This window comes from Physeter macrocephalus, chromosome 15, assembly GCF_002837175.3.
Source record: "Physeter macrocephalus isolate SW-GA chromosome 15, ASM283717v5, whole genome shotgun sequence".
NCBI lineage: Eukaryota > Metazoa > Chordata > Mammalia > Artiodactyla > Physeteridae > Physeter > Physeter macrocephalus.
Window position 1 is genome coordinate 8041482 of NC_041228.1, and position 23575 is coordinate 8065056.

General features: G+C 39.3%; 1 protein-coding gene across 10 annotated transcripts in view; it reads right to left on the reverse strand.

Moving 5' to 3' along the window:
- Positions 1-351: 351 nt before the first annotated feature.
- PHF20L1 (PHD finger protein 20 like 1) overlaps positions 352-23575 on the reverse strand; it is a 77282-nt gene continuing 54058 nt past the window's right edge. For 3 of the 10 annotated variants that reach the window (XM_055091245.1, XM_055091248.1, XM_055091244.1), the window contains exons 15-21: positions 15030-15194; positions 11094-11275; positions 9995-10094; positions 8403-8598; positions 4909-5269; positions 3470-3635; positions 353-1638 (exon numbers count right to left, since the gene is read on the reverse strand). In XM_055091245.1, the coding sequence (XP_054947220.1) occupies positions 1496-1638; positions 3470-3635; positions 4909-5269; positions 8403-8598; positions 9995-10094; positions 11094-11275; positions 15030-15194 (1313 nt within the window). In that variant the 3' untranslated portion in view covers positions 353-1495. Of the gene's footprint in view, positions 1639-3469; positions 3636-4908; positions 5270-8402; positions 8599-9994; positions 10095-11093; positions 11276-15029; positions 15195-23575 lie in introns of all 10 variants that reach the window. The other 7 variants (XM_055091247.1, XM_055091249.1, XM_007106429.4 and 4 more) reach the window with 5 other exon arrangements.

A 23575-nucleotide genomic window follows, 5' to 3' on the forward strand; every position in this document is an offset into this window, starting at 1 on the left:
ATCAAAGCTAAGAGTTTTGAGTGCGTATGTATTTTTTAAAAATAAAATTCCTCTTCAGAAATGAAGCTTTTCCAGTATTCCACTACCAGCAGTTAAAAAATCCACAGCCACAAATTATTTTGATATTTTTGTCACTCCTCATCCCAGCTGAGGTTATTTACAACTCCTTTTTTTCTGAAGGCAAATACCAAGCATACTCAGGATCAAACTGTACGTTGAAACCTGAATACTGAAATTTGACTGTATATATTTCAAACAAGCACACACACTTAACGCATACCTGCACGCAGAGCACTGGGGGCAGCACACAGCTCACAAGAGCACTGGCAGACGGGAGGACCTGGGCTCGAGATCCAGCAAGAGCTGACACAGCAACTGAGTTGCCTTTGGTTTCAGAAATCTGTCCAATTGTGATCAAAGCTAAGAGTTTTGAGTGCGTATGTATTTTTTAAAACGAAAATTCCTCTTCAGAAGTGAAGCTTTTCCAGTATTCCACTACCAGCAGTTAAAAAATCCACAGCCACAAATTATTTTGATATTTTTGTCACTCCTCATCCCAGCTGAGGTTATTTACAACTCCTTTTTTTCTGAAGGCAAATACCAAGCATACTCAGGATCAAACTGTACGTTGAAACCTGAATACTGAAATTTGACTGTATATATTCTCTATATAGTACATGTGATACAGGCATTTCTGATGGGCTGATGGCATTATGTAAGACTTGGGTGAGAGAACTCCCACAGGATTTAAAATTCTCTTTCCAGCAGTATCATCATCATTTGGCACAATGACCCTTCTGCGAGCCATTCTGTTTTTTACAGTGAGCTTAATGCCAGCAATAAACTCCAATTATTTTGTTGTTTGTTTTAACAATATATTCATAATGAAGTAAGAATTCCACAACTGTTTTCCTCAGAAGTGAGCCTTCTACTGTCAGTTTTCTGATTAAGGACATTCATCACCTAAGAAACAGCTCATGATGCTATAAAAGTTTCAATACTCTAAACTTCGGTGCAGCTAGATCAACTGCAGAGAAGACAGTTCTTACAACAAGCTTACAGAACGTCTCCAGAATTTAAATTTCCTCTACAATTTTGGTTTGGGCCAAATGTTGGTTTATAAACATAGATCTTTCTACTGAAAACTATGTAATACACCATATTTCTTTCTACAGGTATCTCGAGCTTCATGTTAGCAACTAATCAAGAATCCTGCCAATCTGATTCCCTTAGCACAGATTATATTCTACCTCCACTGATCCTTGGCATATGACACATTATCATCTGTATCTAGCTCATAAATTTCTTTAATATTAGCTTCCTTGATAAAGTTGTTCTTCATTTTCCTTTCCAAGGTGCCATCCTATTGATGTCACAAATCAGTAAATGACCAAACATCACTAAGCTTTTTAACTATCCACTTAGCAGCCGTGTAGATAATAAAAATTAGTCAACTGAACAGAGCCACATTCTTTGCATTAGGTGTTCACTGCTGTCATACAGAGCAGAGAGTTGCTATTTGTTGTACTTTGCCCATGTCAATTAGGAGCTGTTTGATGTGGCGTTTAAGTTGGGGCAGCCTCGCGAGAGGATCAGGTGGCTCCAACTCCCCTGTGAAATCAAGCCAGCTTTCCAGAACTAAAAGAGAGAAGAGAAGAACAAACACATTTAAACGGCAACTGAAAACACAGTCAAAAAATGGTATAATTAGAAGGCTGAAAAAGTGATGGAGAAAGAGTTCACCTCCCTTTCGCTAGAAAGCCCATCTATAGAAGTCACTTCTGATCAGTTAAGCATCCTCTACACCTCATCCCACGAGAGTTCTAGCCCCTCTTAGTAATCTTTATCTGTTGTTTTATCTGTCGTCATTTTAGGTAATTTTTCCTTTTAAAGATATAAAGTAACTGCATTTTGAGTGTCTCCTTTTACTCTCTTCTGGAACAGGAAACAACATTCCCTGTTCCTGCTTAAGCTTTCTCTTAATTTAGGCTTAAATCATCTCCATTCTAAATGAAACTGAGCTAGTCTATTTTTTTAAATCTAGAAGTTCTTTTTAAACAAAGGAAAGGAGGTAGCAATCTCTTAGTGTCCTTTCATTCCCACTATTTTATCAGTACTTAAAAAAAAAGAAGCATATTAGAAGTTCAGGCAGAATGCAATTAATTACATTCTATACTTTTTATTAATAATAACAGGGGATAGCATCAAGTTGCATTTTCTTCTTCTTCAAAAATCTACTTAAGGGCTTCCCTGGTGGCACAGTGGTTAAGAATCTGCCTGCCAATGCAGGAGACACGGGTTCGAGCCCTGGTCCAGGAAGATCCCACATGCCGCGGAGCAACTAAGCCCATGCACCACAACTACTGAGCCCACGAGCCACAACAACTGAAGCGCTCCTAGAGCCCATGCTCCACAAGAGAAGCCACCGCAATGAGAAGCCTGCGCACCACAACAAAGAGCAGCCCCCGCTCCCCTCAACTAGAGAAAGCCCGCGCACAGCAAGGAAGACCCAACGCAGCAAATAAATAAATTTATATATTTTAAAAATCTACTTAAAACTAACTAAACTAACTCTACAACTGGCTTATAACCAAATGGAAGATGCTTCTGAAATGGGTTTCCATTTCTTCTTTGCACAGGGAAAAACGAAGCAGTAGGAACTCTAACTTACTGGGGGATGAGAGTAGCACATACTTTTGCAAATAAAAAAAGGGGGGGGTGGGCAGGAGATACAATCTATGAGGTTAAAAAAATGGAGTCAAAAAGCACAGGAAAACACTAGATTAGGAATCGAGTAATCTAAATTACTCTATTTTCTCAACTATAAAATAGGGATAACATTTTTCCTGTCTACTCCTTAGGGCTCCGGTGCAATAAAATTTTTAAATATAAAAGAAAAACATTTGAAAATGTGTATGCAAACTTAAGGTTTATCTACTTAACCTTGCAGGAGTTCTTTGTTGTTAATTTCACTTAACAAACACTGTCCAAAGTGAAAACAAAATGTTTTCCCCCATATTTCAAATATGCTTAAAGTCCTTATGCTGACTTCCAAAAAAAAACACAGTTCAATGAAAATAGTCATTGAATAATATTATTTATTGCATAATAATTTATTGAATAATATTATTCAATGAATGATAATATTATTATTTTTCATTGAATAATAAATATTCTATATGGTATATACTGAGCCTGGCAGGTGGGCAATATTTAATAAATATCCATCTTAAAAAAAAAAATCCCTAAAATATCCAGTCATATTGTCTTGAGACTAAAAGACCCTAAATGCCAGATGCGTTAAATACAATGTAAAGGGAGCAGCAAAGCTCCATCAGCACGGACAGCATCTGTAGTTTTTGTCCCATAATTTCAAAAACTTCAAATAACTTCAAGTAAATTATTCAAAATTGCAATAAACACACTTCACAGACTACAGCAATTGTATTCCAGTTCTTTCTTAAATTACCATCAACTTCTTTTTCTATCAGGTCCATCCTGCTGGTGACTTCATTCTGCACATTCTCTATGTGTGTAAGGAGATTGAGTTGCCACTGAAGATGTGAGTCTCCCGGGTCTTCAGTGCCCTTTTTATCATTATAAACAAATACTGTATTCCTTTCAGCTGAATTCTTCTCCAAAGAGCCAACAGAAAAAACAAAGAATTGGATGAAATGTAATGTCATAACCGGAAAGACGCATTAAAAACCTCATTACCCACAATGATCGGTAAAATCCAACCTGACTCCCAGAATATTTTTAAAGGAAGTACTAGCACATAACTAAATTACATCTGATGGTCCTGAAAAGCAGACATGCCTGCTATGTCTCTTCACAATGCCTAGCAGTGTGCTACATAGGGTAGAAGGCCTTCAATAAAACCTGCTGAAGAAATGAAGGAGCTAATTATATTCTGTAACTAGAAAGCCTAGCTAATTTAGACTGACCCCTTCCTCAGTTAATCTAAGCCGTGTCACAAGTGGAGTGAAGGCAAAAAGCAATGATGGAAAAAAATTAAGATAGTTGGCAAAGGCTAGTATAAAGCAAAATTAACTGCAGACTGGACTTTATTATTGCAGCTAAATCAATGAGGTGAGGGAAAGAGAAAAACCCCTTAAAAACTTAAAAAGTGCAGACTGCTTAACAACACACACAAAATCTGACCTCAGTTTCACCAGTGACAACTCATTTCATAAGAGGGATATTAATTTGACAAAATAATTTACCACAAAATTTCGGGTAATATAAGCTTTTCAAATTCAGTTAAGTATTTATTTCTAGAACTTACTTGATAAAAGAGGCCAGAAAAATAAAGAATTAATTTTAAAGCAGTACTGCCAATTGAAAAATCGATAAAAAAATGAAGGCACGACATCTCTAAGTTGTGAACAAGAAATGAGTTTACAAATATTCAATGTACACAGAGCTATAAGAATTCAACTTAGTGCATAATGTGACGGATATGCATATGCAAACATGCTATAAGTTTTTTAAAGACAATTTTTTAGATAAAAAGTGCCACTTTTTATCTAAAACACATACAAAAGGAACACAAATTATATTAATATAGACACACCCATATGCACTTCCATGTTTTCACACGCAGACATTCTCATTTGGAAAAAAATTTGGCTCATGGTTTTTAGAGCCATCTAAGTGTACTTATAAACTTGAAACTTTTGTTAAGGCAAAAGTTTAATGAATTACTACATTTCTGAATTAGGGGATAATTAAATGTTCAAATGGCCAGTGTTTTCCTGTAGCGAAAGCAAAAAATGTCTTCACCCTAACAAGGTACTAGTGAACTTGGAAATATAAGTAAAATCTGGGATCTCAGTATGTTTTATTTCACAAAATTTTCCTTTGTTCTATCGTATTTCCAAGCAAAGACAAATGAACTAGTTATACCTTTCTGGGCATTCCATCTTCTTTTACTGGGTATTGTAAACGGTTTTTATCTCTCATGTGAAATTCCTGTTCTTCTTCAAAACTACTAACATCATCATCATCTGAGCTCCCAGGGTCTGCGAGAGTTTTGCAGTCTTCACCAAAACTTTGTGGCTTTTGGTAGCTGTGTTCACTTGTTATATAAGTTCCCTCCACTTTCAGGGGCAAACGAGGTGGTTCTTTATGGTTCTGTACATGATACTTCTTTTCTTCCACATTAACTGTGTCTTGCACCATTAGTTTTTTTTCTACCCCAGCAATTACTTGATCTTTCCTCTTCCCAGAACAAGCCCAGAGACGAAGGTCAGGATGATGTTTATTCCTTAAAATAAAGTTGGAGAAACAGCAGTTCAGAAAAAAAAAAGTCCAGTAACAAGTATAATGCCACAATAAATTTCAGAATGTACAATTACATAGTTAACCCTCAGTTATCCATGCCTTTTGTATGCTCAGTGTACTGACTTAGGTGGACTGATCCCCACTTCTCTATTGAAGACCTAGACCACCGCCAAGCGAACAAGGTTAGCAGGAGGTCAGGCACTCCAGACAAAAGTAAAGGTACTTTCTAGGTTAACCTGCCCCAGAATTTCATTCAAAATGTAAATTTTCATAATTTTATAGAAATAAAACTCAGGTAGAAAAGCAATAATGAATGTACTTTCGTGATAGTTCACATCATCATCTGATATATGCACTTCTTTTACTGATTTTTCACTGTATTTTTAAAAATTGTACAACATGAAAAACTTTTACATGAGCATATTTTAACATCTTTAGTCAATCAAAAAGTGATACTTCCTCATGACAAAAAATTCAGATTATAAATGTGTACAAAGTAAAAACCTCCCTGCCATGGCAATCATAAATAACTGAAGGATAATCTTCTACACTTTTTCTGTACATATAAAATTATTTTTTAAGTGGGTAAGCACAGACTTTTCTTTTTACACAAATGGGGCTCTCATACAATTTGCCTTCTTCACATATAACACGTAAGGGCATCTTGCCTTGTCAGTACCTAGAGATTTTCCCTTACTTTCACTCTAGTAGCTGAACAGTATTAACGTGCTGCAGTCTAGTCTCACCAACCAATTCCCCGCCAATACACGTGCGTGTGTTTGCATGTGTGTACCTCTGCACACGAGTGGGAATTTATCAGTCAGATAAATTTCTAGATATGCAATTCCTAGATAATGTATGCACATTTTAATTCTGACAGGTACTGCCAAAGTGGCCTCCAAAGAGGCTGTACTAATTACATGCTCACTAACAGCCATGATAATATCCCTTTACCCCCATCCTCACTAAACATGTGAGCATGATATCGCACAGTTAATTCTGTAGTAATTAAAATTCTGTAGTAAGCAAAAGAGGAATCCATTCATCATATTCTGTAGTAAGTAAAAGGAGGATATTCTGGAGGCATAAACCTTTCCGAAGACTCAATAATGTTTGTGAACTGATAATTTCCAAATTAGATAAACACCAGGAGACAAATTAGTTTTCTTCCTAATAATAAGCCTTGTTTCTGAAATTATAAATTTTATCTTTTGAACCCCTAATAGTTTAATAGCCAGAAAATATAAAAATTCTTCAACAGTAAAAGGCACAGTAGAAGGGAAGCTAGATTTGTAATTCAATAGTCCAATGTGTTGAACCCTGCTGTGCCTCAGAGGAGGAGTTTGGACAAGTTACAGAACCTCTATCTTTGACTACCCATCTATCAAACAAAGTAAGAACTTTATTGTAAGGATTAAATGAAATAGCACATGAAACCACCAATTTCAGGTTTTGTAGTAGACTTCCAATAAATAGTAGCCAGTGATAATAACTATTATTATTAGAAATATTAACATAAAGAGAGCCTATACGCATGAGGCAAAATGTGTCCAGTTGAAATCCTTAGTGAAATTATGAATGTACAGAAATTCGTATTGATGTCAAGGACAACCAGGCTTTAAAAAAAAAGCTTAGCTTAATAATTTAGCTTCTCCTTTGAGTTTTAGCATTTGCATGGCCTTTGAATAAAGAAATCCATATTCAGGTTTATTACATACAACCGAAGCAAATTCCACTCAACAATACTGAGTACTTATCCCTCCACTAACCTCCAGGAATAAAATGATGAATAAGACACAAGCCCTATCTTCAAGGAAGCCATGGCTTAGTAAGGGGAGGCAGACATAAACAAGGTGCACCAAAGTGCCTGAAACCAGTACGCGTGGAGTCTGCCAAGGATGCGATCAGCTCTAGTTGGGAAGGTAATCATGAAAAAGCATTTGCTAGAAGGACTAACGGTAGAAGGTTATTCTGGCTGTGAGTAAAGGCCTGGAGCTATGAAAAAGCATGCTTCATTCAGCAATTATGGTTTGGTATAGCTGGAACATTTGGGGGAAAAATTAGAAGAAGGAAGACATGACAACAAAATGACAGAGAGAATACGCATCGTGGAAGGATTCAGAGTGCATGCTGATCGAGCCTGCACTCTTCTCATTGGGCACCAGGAAGACACGATGGTATATGAAGCTCCAAAGAGACAAACTCCTCTTTATCTTTTACTAGATCACACTGGCAACAGTATGAAGGATGAACTGAAAGAACACAAGACTGGAGCCACCGGGCATTTACAAGGTATGGCAACCGTTCACGTGAGAAGAACAGCCTGCTCAGTCTTGGTGAGGAGAGAGACGGGGACAGTAAGGAACCACAGGGACAGAGTACTCAGCGGGCCTCGCCACTGTGGGAGGGGCGGGACGGAGATGGAAGGAAGGGAAGGGGCACGTTTCCGGCCCAGGCAAGTGAGTCAAAATAAAGAAAATCTTGTGAAGAACCAGTGAATCACCCTGTTTTATATAAAATATGTATACTTTTAAAGAGAAATTCTAGGGAGGTATCAGGAAGAACTAAAAACAAGGACTTCAAGAACATTCTGATATGTTACTTATGGAGGCTCAGTGTTTTTCTGTTTTTGTTTTGTTTTTAAGGAGAAATTGCCTGGGATGACTAAAACATATTTGGTGCACAGGAGACAAATGGATTACATGACCTGTTGGCTCCCTTCAAAGCCAATTTTAAGGTAATTTAAAAATATACTTTTGCATCTATATCATTGTGACAGCATTCCTGAAGGAGGACACACAGCAAAGGGTTCACCACAGCAACTGTACTTTTGTGCACAAGGTGAGCCCACAAAACAGTGTGACGGGACTAACATTTGCTGAAATACTAGACGCCGTTGTTATTCACCCACGCTTCTCTATTCCAGGACAACAGGCATGAAGTAGCTATTCATCCAAAAAAGTTACTAACCTTTCCCTTTTTTTAAAGTTAAAATTTGTTCAAATATCTATTCTGTCTTCCAAGCTGCTAATCTGAACCTGCAAAAAGCCAACCGATTTAGTTTAAATTAAAATTCACACTAAAGTATGCCCCTCCCTTCGCCGCCCTTCACTTACTTTAGGATTCCGATCTTCAGCTGTAACCCATGCAGGACTTCCGTAACACCACAGACATCAGCAAGCAGGTGGTGTGTGGAAACTATCTTTTTGGCATTGAGATGAGAGTAGTTTTCTTTTAAAAATGATAACCCGCACATTCTCCCATTATTCAACCAGTCCTTATCATAACGATATTTTGCGCTCCATCTCTGACCTGTAGATAAAGTTGACATTAAAGTGACAAAGGATTCCACTTATTCAGACTTCCCTTCAACTGCTACCCGATCAACATCACTCAGTGAACAAGGCGAGCTCTAGGACTACGAACAAATTCAAAAGACGAGTCAGACAGTGCTTCGAGGAGTTGGCACTGTGAGAGCTCCTCCCACCTTCAGATTTCCTGCCCCGTAAGCAGGACAAACTCCCTCCATGAAGGATGTGGTCAGTGGCAGGTCACACCTGCAGAGGAACCTTGAGTGTGTTGCTTTCCATTTTTTATGTCTCTGTCATCTGTCTTCTAAAAAGGCCAAAAGGGGTCGACAGAAGCTAGACAGGGGTACCTGTTTCTCTCACTAACAATTTGTTTTGAACTGGGAGAAACAAAGAGTTCTGGTTAACTGACTAAGGACCCCTCCACCCCTCCCTCACATCTAAGAGCTCACAGAATCCAATATAATCCTATATCTTCACCACCGATAGTAATTATATCCTATTACAATTAGCTGCTTCTACGTCTGTGTCCCCTACTATACTGTGAGAGAGAGGAAGGCGTGGTTAGAATCAATCACCTTACCTCTCACCCCAGATTCTGGCAAACAGAAGGCATCTGATAAATGCTGCTGGATGAATAAATGAACAAATGCCTACCTTCATGTAGGTTTGGATAACTCTCCTGCTTCTTAATGCCATTATTATTATTATTTCTGATAGACAGAACAAGGCAGCAGCCTTTCATTTGAGATGTCTAGATGGGTTCTGCCTCGGAGATGGAAGTGCACACGATATGCAGAACACTGCTGCTCGGAGAGCCTCTGCGTGGAGGAAGGCACCTAGTGGACAGGGAGCCCAAAGGCACAGGGCTTCCTCTCGGTGCGGCCAGTCTAGCACCATCCTGTGCACGAGGCATGCGACATTCTGTTCCCTAGCTGCCTCATCAGTAAACTAAAGGGGTTGGGCGTGATAACTGGACATCCCACCTCCTCTAACATTAGGTTGATTTGCAGCACTATCAGACACTCGTTCAAAACCATGTCGGGAGGAGCATGAGTTCAGACTCTGAGTCCGTTCAAACAGCCACATGTTAACCTACTTAGACATCAATACACAGGAGTAGATTAAGGAGCTAGTTCTTTTCAGGTAAAAGCCACAACCCTCTCCTTCCAGCAAGGTAGTTAATTATGCTGAGGAATTTATACTAATGCTTTTGCCTGAATAATTAATATGGAAAATGAAACTATAACAAACAGTGAAAACCAGTTTTAAATTTTACCACGGAAGCGGAGTCTAGCTGACACAGAAGTCATGGTGTCCGAGACAGCTGACGTACAGTGGAGCCTGTACGTAACAAGACGTCCAGACACCTTGCAATGAGCACCGGGACCGAAGCTTACCTGGAGGGTCCCGGCAGATGTAGCAGAGGTACTGCTCCGGGATGCTCTCCTCCAGCAGCCCCATGCACACGCTGTGCTGCCAGCACAGGCACTCTTCACACTGCCGGGAAACAACCGCGCTTTACTCGCTAGACATCAAGACAGACCCCCTTCTCTTCAACTAGCTGGCTGAGTCTTGCTGTGGCAGCGGCTGCGGCAGCTGCCACCAGTTCAATTCTTAATCCACGTAACAAAAGCAAGTGATGACTTACGAGAAATTTCACTTCTGAAACAGTCAGCTATTTCAAGCACTTCCTCTCACTGCACCCATTAAAATGTGCTTTGATAAACTGGTTTAACCATAAAAAAGGCATAAGATTATTTCTCCCATCCATTTCACACATCCTTAGAACTCTTAAAAATAGCTTATTGAAGTGCAGAAATTTAAAAAAAAAAAAAACAGGCGACTTTGTAGCAAGTGTGTTAGGTAACAACCTCTTAAAGTACTACCTGTGTGGTGAACCTATAAATTTGTAGTTCCCTTACTGAGACATCCACTGAAAAGGGGGAAAAAGATGATTACTTTTTCTTCGTTTCTGTAACTAACATCTCCGAATCTTCCAAATGTAACCCCAAAATATGGGTTATGCTTTCCTTTTTTCTTAAAGACACCTTTTCTACGGGGAGAGGTTATCTGTAATGGTAATCCCTGCAACAAAGCTTTCCTTTAATCTTCAATATTGTGGAAACTTTTCTACCCTTTGAAGGGTTGACTATGTAACATAAATTATTAAACAACAGGATCCAGACCAGCAGGAAAAGAATTGCTATGGTCTACCCTTCAGTGTGGACGCTTAGCCACCTTAATGGCTCTTGAAAAGAATTTCAGCTAGAAGACCTCAAAATAAACACCCCGGAGAGAGATCCTCAGATAAGAAAACAGTCTACTTCATCTGAAGAAGAGATTTGCCAATCATTACAACTGGTACTTTAAACCTGATGCTCAGCTAGAAGCCTCCATCTTCAAAAGGACGGTGAGGAAAAAGAGAACACAGATGCCCCAGCGAATGTGCTGAGCACCGGAACTAACTCGTTCAGTGCTGAAGGGAAGCCAGGTCACCTGAATCATGAAGCCGTTCTCCTCGTCCATTTCACAAATGCATCGCACAATCTCATTAAGCGCATCATCTTCATCCTGAGATTCCTCAAAATTGGTTGAATCAAAGTCCTGATTGTACTCATCCCCACTTAGGAGCAAGCTCTCCGTTGAAGAATCATCTAGGAAATCCACATCCGATAAGTCTAGAACAGACATAAAAGCATACTCAGCATTTTTTTTCATTTTTACGGCATCTTCTAGAAAGAAAGGCACTAGGGGAAGTGATTATAAGCTATTAAGTATTTAGAAAGGGAGGGCAGACGAATGGGAATACAGTATTTGTCTCTAGACAAAGAAACAAATGATTTTTGAAGCTTAGGCAACTATGATTGATTGTTTTACATCTTAATGTTAACACCATTACAAGTAACTCAGAAAGTATCCCTTAGTCCAGGTGCTTACAGAGGTTAGGGCTAAGGTTGACATTTACAATTAAAATTTGCAGTTTTCCAGTGCTTTCACAAACATTATCCCTTCTGATCCTCACAACAACAATGGCTTGTAAAAAGAACAGGGTTCATTATCTGCACCATACAGCTACATAGCACTTCAGAGAGGTGAAGGAGCTTGCCTAGGGTCCTAACAGCAATACTGTGATTCTTAACAGCATCAGTATCATCAACTACCACTGCACTTAATATAAACCAGGCACCATCCGAAGCACTTTAAATGTGACATGACCTGCTCGGTAACGCAGCCAGCTAGTGGTAAAGCCGACTGCACACCAGGACTGCCTGACTCTACAACCTGTGCTCTTAATGATTTCAGCATTTCTTAAACTGGGACTATGAGTTCCCTAAGGAATTTTCAAATGTTTCAAATTTCATTTTGATAAAAATCTTTAAAAAAATAAATAAGTATACCCTAGAAGTTAGGTTAAACTGATGACCACTATATACAACTCTATTTAAATCCTAGGCTTTAGGTTGTACTTATAACAGCGTTGAGTCAAAGACTATCATTTAGCTCAGGCTATTGAGGAAAAAAAAAATCAAGGCAAATATAAGGAAATATTTAATCATGACAAAGGGAAAGAAATGATGAAAGGACACTACAGGTTTGCCAGAGTGTGGGTGGAGAAATGTTGGGGAAACTGAGTCATCACATGGCACGTGACACAAGACCTCACCGCTGCTCCCAGGCTCCTGAAATGGAGGCTGCTCCTCAGAACAGAGAGCAGAGCTGGCTCCTCCCTACCTCACCACCCTAACCTGCAGTCACGTTCTCAACCATTCCTTCACCTGCTGCTTATTCATCTCCCCTTTCTAGAATGTCAAGAGTCCATGAGAGCAAGCAAGAGTCCATTGCGTTGTTGAATGCTCTGTAGTCAGTGCTTAGGATGAAGCCTGATACATATGATAGCCACTCCAGAATGTTTCTGGAAGAGGGAAGGAGGGAGTCGTTATATAGAGAAAATTTTTTCAGACTTAATCAGACCAGGTGGAAGTTGCCTGAATTCAAACTAAATAATTCATGCAATTTATATTTTAAGTATTTCATATGACTTAGTGTTTTCCTTATCAGCTTCTAATCGTGCTTATTTTTTCCCCGACTCAGTGTTTTTGAATGTTTTGTTTCTGATTTATAAGAAGTTAATGTTTTCTAGAAAAATAAATGTTTCCTTCTCTTTAGGCTCTTAGGACATCTTGGAGAGAGTAAGGTCAGTAGAAATGAGACAATGGTACAGAAATACAAAAAAACATTCAAGGAACCAGAAGTAAATCAATTAGATATTATAAAATCTTTCTAATATTAACAATATGGGTAGTTTTGAGAACCTGAAGAATAAATTTCATTTATTCATAATCTTGCTAACTTAAATCCAAAATTTGTACTTTCTCTTGGGCTTCCTCGAATACAAGTTCACGTTTCAAAATGGCAGACCAGAACATGGATGAACAGTTTCAAACACTGCTGCAGCACGTCTGTGGTATTCAATGAATGGCAATCATAACAGGGTTAGAAATGGATTTAATTTAAAAACTACTATCATTGAAAGGAATTAGTGTATATCCCACATAGGCTTGTATGGCCAAAACAGCCAGGCTTTATGGTGCTAGAGGCAAATTTAAAATATTGGCCAGAAAATCCAGTTCGGCTAACTCGCAAGCATCAAAGCAGTGCTTGGCTGAATTCTGGAGGCTAAGTAAATGGGCCACTGGGTGGAAAGTTAAATAAGAAAAGCACGTACAAGTTCCTTCTCACACTGAAATGGCTACCTGGACAACAGCTCCAACTGAGTGGCCACAGAACACTGTTCTCTTATAACTGCTGCGCCTTGAACTAACATTGCTGTTTCCCCAGACAGTATTCTCAAAGTGTGGTTTCCACATCAGCATCACCTGGGAACTTGTCAGAAATCAGAAATACCATGGGTAAGACCCAGAACTGTGTTTTAAGAAGCTCTCCAGGTGGTTCCGATGCACAGTAACATTTGAGAACCTCTCCATTTTTCTTCTCAGAGCTCAACGCTTGAACACATGAAGGGCAGGGGAAAGACAGAGGGACTGAGGGTACACATTCATGACACTCTTCCCAGCCTTCTCTCAAGTGTTCTAGTTCCAGCAACACCGGTCATCCAGATATTATCTCCCACTCTCCATCACTCTGTATAAAAAGGCAATTTTGAGACCTTGATGGCTCACAGTATGGGTGTTATGTGATTTTCAACCCCAGCTACTGGGGCTGTCTTGCCAGGACCCACCCTCCGAGAAATCCCAGATTTGTGCTCCGCTGAAGGACCTGATATCATACATTTTGGCATCACACCAATGAATCTAATGTACACCTGAGGTTAAGAACCACTGGCCCAAAAGGGAAAAGGGGACTTGTATTTGTTAGAAAAGGGGATAGAACTTTTTCCTAATCTCCCCCCCCATTTTTTTTTTTTTTTTAGATTTGAGATTAAAAAAATCTCAAAACTGCTATGTGCTTATTTTAGGGGAAAGGGAAGAATATGCTTTTCTCCATAGTGAGCTGGAGGAGAGTTAGGCCTGGAAGAGAATAGGCAGTAACAGTGCCACAGAAAACATATGACCTGGCATTTGCCATGTAGGGAACTTAAGGAAAAGACAGAGCACTCCCCATAAATATCCCCTGGGATTTTACATCGGATGAACCCCGATCCCTTACTCTTCATTCCTTGACTCTGGTTCCTACTGTGCTAGAGCTCTGGCCTCAAGCCATCAACATCTGCAGCTGGCAGAGTTCCTCTTCCCATTGCTTAGAACACCGGCAGGTAAGAGTCCGCAACACCTTCCACTGTCAGGACTGGACTTACAGGAAAACCTGAGAGATTCCAACTCCAGGGCTCATGTCACCACCTAACATGGCTTTCTGTCTACGTGCTTAATACCTGAATGTGTTCAAATCACTGATCTGACCACATTTCCAGACTTTTGGCTACAGACATATCTGTGATCAGGAATTCAAAGAGCATTTTTAAGACTATGATAAATATCTGGCAGAAAAAGCATTATCTTAGGAGTTAAGACAGACCTTGGTTTGAGTTTTAATTCTAATGCTAACTAGCCCCATAAGTTACTTAACCTATAAGCCCCTGCTTGTTTATGTAGTGTGGGTAACAATATCTACTTTATAAGCTGGTAGTGAAGAATATGAAAATACATGTAAAAACACCTGCAGAAGACCAGTACATAGTAGACACTAATTGTTTCCTTACTACCTGTCCTACAGTTAAGTATAAATGCCAATTTTACTTTATATAAATTAAAAAGTAGCTTAAATTTCTAATGTTGAGATTTTCATATTAGTTCATGGAATAACTTTTTAAATTGTGTGCCCTGCTCAGATAGGCCTCATTAAAGTATGTTTTATTTTCAGTTCCACATTTAAGAATCTTAAGACTTGTTTTAAGCATTACATGGTTACACATACTTTCACCACTAAGATCAACTGACAAAATTGCCCTTGGGTACTGATATGTTGTATTTTTCTCCGTAAACATGCTTCGTAGAGCCAGAGAACTCCCAGAAGATCGAGTTAGTGGAGAAGAGCACCTTTCCAAAAATTCTAGGGAACTGTCTTCATAGTCTGAATAGTCTGCAACATAAGATACATAGAGAAATATTAATAAAGTGTCAAGTAATCAAGAAGTCACTATAAAAATAATGAGAAAGTCATGTTTTATAATACATAAATAATCATGCCACCACGTTCTCTTCTCACCCATGAACAGATAGATCATCACGCATCTGATGAACCAGGTTTGGCAAGAACACCTGGGAAATACACCCCAGGCAGTATACACATAGCAGGGAGCACCATGTTCTAACTGGTACCCACAAACTCTTATTGAGTAGTCCAGAAGTGAAAAAGGATTATAGCTACATTTTCTCTTCATTATAATCACAGCTATGTCTGCAGTAAGATGTGCAAGACGGAAATTAACCTTGTTTTTAAACAAGAGGTTCTCGTGATGTCTAGCATGTCAATTATAATACTGCTAATTCGATCAATAAATTCTTCAGCAGAAAACCTCTGAACTAAATTAAATGGTCCTGAAAGAAATTAGTTCTGTCTTCCTCAGCTTAGCATGAGTCATGAAGATGGATAAGCAGAGTGGGGTGGGGAAGCAAAGACAGGAGAGGGTATGAGTCTAGGCACATGGGGAGGCCACGAAGCAGAATACCTGGCACATCTGACAAACTACAAGACCGTGGTCTTGTGGAGCACACCGAGTGAGGGAGATGAGCAACGAGGCTAGAGTGACACCAGCCAGATCAGGTTAAAGTTTTCTTTGTTTTTTATCCTGAAAGCAACAGAGAGTCCAAGTTTGCAAGGGGAAGCAAGGCGCGACACACAGCCAGTTCCATGTTTCAGCTGTGGAACGGAGGAAGGAGTCCAGGCAGCACAAGTAGCGGAGGGGCGGAGCTCGGAGGCCGCGGCCTGGGCTGGGAGGAAGGCAGCTGAGGGGGCATCTGAGAGGCAGATGCGGTGACCTGTGGACTGGAGATGGAAGGCTGAGATGCTACCTTCAAGGGCGATTTCCAGGTTTCTGCTTGAACAACTAGGTGTTGAAACTGGCATTCGGAGATGGAGCTGAAGTGTAAATGGGAGGTGGGGAAATCAGAGGTGAAATGCGGATCCAGAGGAGGGCTTTTTGAAGATGGGAGATCCTACACATTGTTCATATCAATCTAAAAATCCGGGGGTGGGGAGGCAGGCAGTGAGAAATGCCAGGATTTTAAGAAGAGAAAGACAGTCTCTTCATTTTAGCAGAGGCAAAGGAGAAGACTGATAGATTCAGGTAAGTATGTAGATGTGGTGGAAAAGAGATGAGCAAGTGCTCATCTGATGGCTTCTATTTCCTCAACTGAGTAGGAGGCAAAGGACGTAAACTGATGCAGATTAGGGAATAAATAAGAGGTAGAAAAAGCTGAAGAAAGGTAGAGAGTGGAAAAGCAAGTCTACAAGAGAAGAGCAGTCCAATGTTGGTGTGTACTGAGTATCATCCATCAGAAGCTGGTAGTGTGGGAAGCAGAATAATGGTCCCCTAAAACGTCCACAGCCTAATCCCCAGACTTGTGAATAGGCTGGGTTACATGGCAAAGGGGAATTAAGGTTGCTGATGGAATCAGGCTGGAAATCAGCTGACCTTAAAATAAGAGATTATCCTGACTTATCTGGGTTGGCCTAATATCAACACGAGGGTCCCTAAAAGTAAAAGAGGGGGCAAAAGAGTCAGTGCCAGAGTGATGTAAAGTAAGAAAAGACTCGAGCCACCACTGCTGGCTTGGAAGATGTGAACGGGACAAGGGCCAGGACACTTGGCAGCCTCTGGAATCTGGAAAAGGCAAGAAAACGGATTCTCCCCTAGAGCCTCCAGAAAGGAGTGCAGTCCTGACACCCTGATTTTAGCCCAGTGAGACCCATTTTGGACTTCTGACCTTCAGAACCTTAAGATAATCAATGTGTGCTTTTAAGTCACTGCTATGTAGTTGTGACAGCAGCAATGGGAAACTAATATAGTGGTCATCGTAAATATCACAGCAGAGCTCACATTTACCAAGAGCTCTCTATGTGCCAAACTGGACTCTAAGTGCTTTATGTGTACTAACTCGTAATCCTCACAACCATCCAATAAGGGAGCTACAACTGCTAGTGCTGTTTTACAAATGAAAAAACAGAGGCAGAAAAGGTTAAGCTGCCCAAGAATACACAGCTATCAATGGCAAATCCAACATTTGAGCCCAGACAGCCTGACTACAGAAGCCTTACTCTTCAACAAGAAGCATCACTAGTGGATTTCAACATTTAACGTGTACGTGTACACACTGAAAAGCTTGTTCAAACCACTTCCTGGGCCTCACGCCTGCGTCATTCAGCAGTGGGGCCACTCCCAGATGATGCTGGTGCTGTCAGCCTACAGAGCCTTCTCTCATAGCCTCCCAGAAACTGCAGAGCTGCCAGCACCATGTTACTCAAGCACAGGCATGGAAATGTGAAGGGCACTGATTAAACGTTAGCCAGGCACTGGGTTAAGTATCGATACTTCACGATTATCTTAAGGCATCCTAACAATAAATCTACATAGTAGAAACTATCGTTACCCTTTTACAAGTGAGGAAACTGAGGTTTACAGAATTTAAATAACTTGCCAAAGGTCACCCAAGCTCTAAGTGTTGCAATCAGGTTTTGAACCCACACACTCAGCTCTCAAAAGCTGCCCTTTTATCCATGACATGCTATAATGCCCTCTCAGCAAAAGTGAAAGCAGTACTGGCTGAGTATAAAAATGGTAAAAATCTCAATTTGGTGTTAAAAATAAAACACGGCTGACATTTAATCTCTTTACGTTATATTAGCAACTGAACAAAATTTCTTAGCATTCTACACCCCTCCTGTATTCCCCACTCCCACGCCCTCAGGCTATCATGAATAAAAGTCTGCTGCTATGTTTCAGGATTAGAGCAATGTCATCTTCTACATAAAGCTTCTCTCAATAGAATGTATTCTGTACTGCTTTTACCACACACAAAACACATCATACCTTTCCCAATAGATATTTATGCATGCTTTTTACCACTCTTAACATATACGGTTGCTTACAAGTGCCTGGAAGGGAATCTTTGTTTTTACTATACAATACTTTGGATTCTCTTTGCATTTCGCATTCTAGTTCTTTTAAACCTCTGTATGCCTTCAGTTTTCTCATGTTTACAGATACATGAAAGACAAAGAGATGATGAGATTTGCTCAAAATAACAAAGCTAAAGACTGGCAAAGATGTCACTCTTAAATAGAATCCAACACGGCAATTTCTCACACACACAGACTGAACACAATGTTAGTTTTATATTATGTAAACTAATTCTGGTAATCGAAACATGTCAACCCGCTCTTGAATGGGATAATTATAAAGAACTACTTAACTCAATTACTACTTTCCGTAACTTCATTTAAACAGATAACTACTGACTTAGTATGCCAACAAACACAAGGAGGGAAGGATACACAGCCTAGTAAACAATCCTTAAGACACAGGAGGTTAAGATTAACAACACAGCATGATGGTTAAAGTTAAAATTAAGACTCAGAAGCCAGACTGCCTGGGTTCCAATCTGCTTTTCTCCACTTACTAGCCATGTGAGCTTGGACAACTCTCTTCATCTCTCTGTTTTAGTTAACTGTTTATAAAATGGGGACAACAGGCCCCACCGTAAAAGGTTAATGCAGGGATTAAATGAACTAGTATATGTAAAATGCTTAGTGTTTGGTACATAATAAGCACCAGCAGGATATGCAAAATCACACTGAGTGATGAAAAGAAAGATTTTTTTAAACTCCTTAATGGCAGTAATTGCAGACTAAAATACATATTCTATTAGGAACCTCACGTAGTAATCATGTGAATTCTTTAAAATTAAGATGTCTTTGAAATTTCAAAGTTACTTAAAACCCCCTATTTCCAGTTTAAAGAACACTCTTCTAATTAAATCATCTGGGGAAAAGTGTCATTTCCAAGATAAATGTAAATAGCCCAGAAAAAATTCTCCTCAAATGTAATAACTAATTGCAAAGATGCTGGTGATTACTCGACCCAACACCTGCTGTGTACAAAGAGCAATGCTTCTGTACATCTTTAGTATTTACCAGGACTCTACTTTCAAAGTTAAGATTTTCATTTATAGATCTGATTTTAAAACATTTTTTAGAGGTTTATTTTTTTAATGGCTCTTTATAAATAGGGTTACCATAGGTAATGGTGGGTTACAATTCTGAGGTGCAAATTTTCTCTGCACTTTTTTCTCTAAGACTTATTAATCCTAATCACTCTCCTTTCTTTCAAGTTACCACTTCCTGCATTCTCATAACTACCCCTCACTTTGCTACCAGGTATGGTCCACTTCTTACTTTGTTCTTTGTCAGCCCCTCCCTGTTATCTTTTCCCCACTTTCACAGGTGTTTTGGTACACAGGATTCTGCATCTGCTGCTGTAGCATTGGAAGAGAACTGTTTGCCGATGCAACGTAAGGTGACTTAAAAAGCTTGGCCCTTCCTGCCCTGACGTCTTGGTGTCTGTTGGAACCCAAGGCAGCCAAATCCCCTCAGCCTCTGCTCAGCTGGGAGTTCATCTGGCAGCCTGGTCTGCAGTGTGAAGCTTGTCATTTCTGCATTCTGATACATAATCACGGGAGGGTAGTCGCTAAACAAGGGAAGCTGTGGTTCATGGTTTCCGTTTACAGAGCTCCAGAGCCTCCTAACGTTACGTTCTCTCTAGTATGGATTCCATACAGCTATCTGTGAAGGCGTGGGGTGGAGGAGAAAGGCTGAGGACCAGTGCAGACACAGAAGTGTCCAGAGATGTTCAAGACACTCTCTGGGAAGTGGTTTCAAGTTTTTCAATCCCATATCTTTACATTTACTTTGGTAGCTTCAGAGTTAGAAAATGTAGAAACTTCATATCCTATGGAAAGATTAGATGTTATTTTTGGCCTATAGAGAGAGTTAAAATCTGAAGAATTTACCAAAAGTGACTACCAACTCCGAAATTACCTCGTTGGCTTTACAGTTTTTAAAACTGTTTTTTTTTAAAAAGTGTTTGATGACTACGGGGAAAAAAATGGGGATGACATAAAGCACATAAATACTACAAAATACTTAGGTACTCATCATGAAATTTAAGAGGATATCACTGTCAGTTTTGAAGCTTCCTTTGTGCCACTTTCCAATTTGAACTAATAAATTTCCTTCGTCCACCTCACAGGTGATCACTATCCTAAATTTCTATTCAGCATTCTCTTCTTTTCCTGCATGCTTTTGCTACATACACTTGAATCTCTAAAAAATATACTGTTTAGTTTTACAATTTTTTGATCTTTATATACATGAAATCATATTACTGTACACGTTTTCTTCAGTGACTTATTTATTTATTCTTCTTAGTCATCCATTTTATACATATCAGTGTATCCACGTCAATCCCAATCTCCCAATTCATCACACCCTCCCCCCCCCCCCCCCGCCCCCCTCCCCCCCTCGCCTCCCCCCTTCACCTTGTATGACAGTCTCTAGATCCATCCACGTCTCTACAAATGACCCAATTTCGTTCCTTTTTACGGCTGAATAACACTCCACTGTGTATATGTACCACATCTTCTTTATCCATTTGTCTGTCGATGGGCATTTCGGTTGCTTCCATGACCTGGCTATTGTAAATAGTGCTGCAATGAACACTGGGGTGCATGTGTCTTTTTGAATTATGGTTTTCCCTGGGTATATGCCCAGTAGTGGGATTACTGGGTCATACGGTAATTCTGTTTTTAGTTTTATAAGGAACCTCCATACTCTTCTCCATAGTGGCTGTATCAACTTACATTCCCACCAACAGTGCAAGAGGATTCCCTTTTCTCCACACCCTCTCCAGCATTTATTGTTTCTAGATTTTTTGATGATGTCCATTCTGACTGGTGTGGGGTGATACCTCATTGTAGTTTTGATTTGCATTTCTCTAATGATTCATGATGTTGAGCAACCTTTCATGTGTTTGTTGGCAATCTGTATATCTTCTCTGGAGAAATGTTTGTTTAGGTCGTCTGCCCATTATTGGATTGGGTTCTTTGTTTTTTGGATACTGAGCTGCATGAGCTACTTGTGCATTTTGGAGATTAATCCTTTGTCAGTTGCTTCGTTTGCAAATATTTTCTCCCATTCTGAGGATTGTCTTTTCATCTTGTTGTAGTGTCCTTTGCTTTGCAAAAGCTTTTAAGTTTCATTAGGTCCCATTTGTTTACTTTTGATTTTATTTCCATTACTCTAGGAGGTGGATCAAAAAAGATCTTGCTATGATTTATGTCAAAGAGTGTTCTTCCCATGTTTTCCTCTAAGAGTTTTGTAGTGTCCAGTCTTAACATTTAGGTCTCTAATCCATTTTGAGTTTATTTTTTGTGTATGGTGTTAGGGAGTGTTCTAATTTCATTCTTTTACATGTAGCTGTCCAGTTTTCCCAGCAACACCTATTGAAGAGACTGTCTTTTCTCCATTATATATTCTTGCCTCCTTTATCAAAGATAAGGTGACCATATGTGCGTGGGTTTATCTCTGGGCTTTCTATCGTGTTCCACTGACCTATATTTCTGTTTTTGTGCCAGTACTATATTGTCTTGATTACTGTAGCTTTGTAGTATAGTCTGAAGTCAGGGAGTCTGATTCCTCCAGCTCCGTTTTTTTCCCTCAAGACTGCTTTGGCTATTCAGGATCTTCTGTGTCTCCATACAAATTTTAAGACTTTTTTGTTCTGGTTCTGTAAAAAATGCCATTGGTAATTTGATAGGGATTGCATAGAATCTGTAGATTGCTTTGAGCAGTATAGTCATTTTCACAATGTTGATTCTTCCAATCCTAGAACATGGTATATCTCTCCATCTGTTGGTATCATCTTTAATTTCTTTCATCCGTGTCTTATAGTTTTCTGTATACAGGTCTTTTGTCTCCATAGGTAGCTTTATTCCTAGGTATTTTATTCTTTTTGTTGCAGTGGTCAGTGGGAGTGTTTCCTTAATTTCTCTTTCAGATATTTCATCATTAGTGTATAGGAATGCAAAAGATTTCTGTGCATTAATTTCGTATCCTGCAACTTTACCAAATTCACTGATTAGCTCTAGTAGTTTTCTGGTGGCATCTTTAGGATTCTCTATGTATAGTATCATGTCATCTGCAAACAGTGATAGTTTTACTTCTTCTTTTCCAATTTGTATTGCTTTTACTTCTTTTCCTTCTCTGATTGCCGTGGCTAGGACTTCCAAAACTATGTAGAATAATAGTGGTGAGAGTGGACATCCTTGTCTTGTTCCTGATCTTAGAGAAAATGCTTTCAGTTTTCCACTATTGAGAATGATGTTTGCTGTGGGTCTGTCGTATATGGCCATTATTAGGTTGAGGTAGGTTCCCTCTATGCCCACTTTCTGGAGAAGTTTTATCATAAATGGGTGTTGAATTTTGTCAAAAGCTTTTTCTCCATCTATTGAGATGATCATATGGTTTTTAATTCTTCAATTTGTTAATATGGTGTATCACACTGATTGATTTGCATATATTGAAGAATCCTTGCATCCCTGGGATAAATCCCATTGACCATGGTGTATGATCCCTTTAATGTGTTGTTGGATTCTGTTTGCTAGTATTTTGTTGAGGATTTTTGCATCTGTATTCATCAGTGATACTGGTAATTTTCTTTTTTTGTAGTATCTTTGTCTGCTTTTGGTATCAGGGTGATGGTAGCCTCATAGAGTGAGTTTGGGAGTGCTCCTTCCTCTGCATTTTTTTGGAACAGTTTGAGAAGGATGGGTGTTAACTCTTCTCTACATGTTTGACAGAATTCGCCGGTGAAGCCATCTGGTCCTGGACTTTTGTATGTTGGAAGATTTTTAATCACAGTTTCAATTTCATTACTTGTGATGGGTCTGTTCATATTTTCTATTTCTTCCTGGTTCACTCTTGGAAGGTTATACCTTTCTAAGAATTTGTCCATTTCTTCCAGGTTGTCCATTTTATTGGCACAGAGTTGCCTGTAGTAGTCTCTTAGGATGCTCTGTATTTCCGTGGTGTCTGTTGTAACTTCTCCTTTATCATTCTGATTTTACTGAATTGAGTCTTCTCCCTCTTTTTCTGATGAGTCTGGCTAATGGTTTATCAATTTTGTTTATCGTCTCGAAGAACCAGCTTTTAATTTTATTGATCTTTGCTACTGTTTTCTTTGTTTCTATTTATTTCTGCTCTGATCTTTATGATTTCTTCCCTTCTGCTAACTTTGGGTTTTGTTTGCTCTTCTTTCTCTAGCTCCTTTAGGTGTAAGGTTAGATTGTTTATTTGAGATTTTTCTTGTTTCTTGAGGTAGGCTTGTAATGCTATAAACTTCCCTCTTAGAATTGCTTTTGCTGCATCCCATAGGTTTTGGATCATCGTGTATTCATTGTAATTTG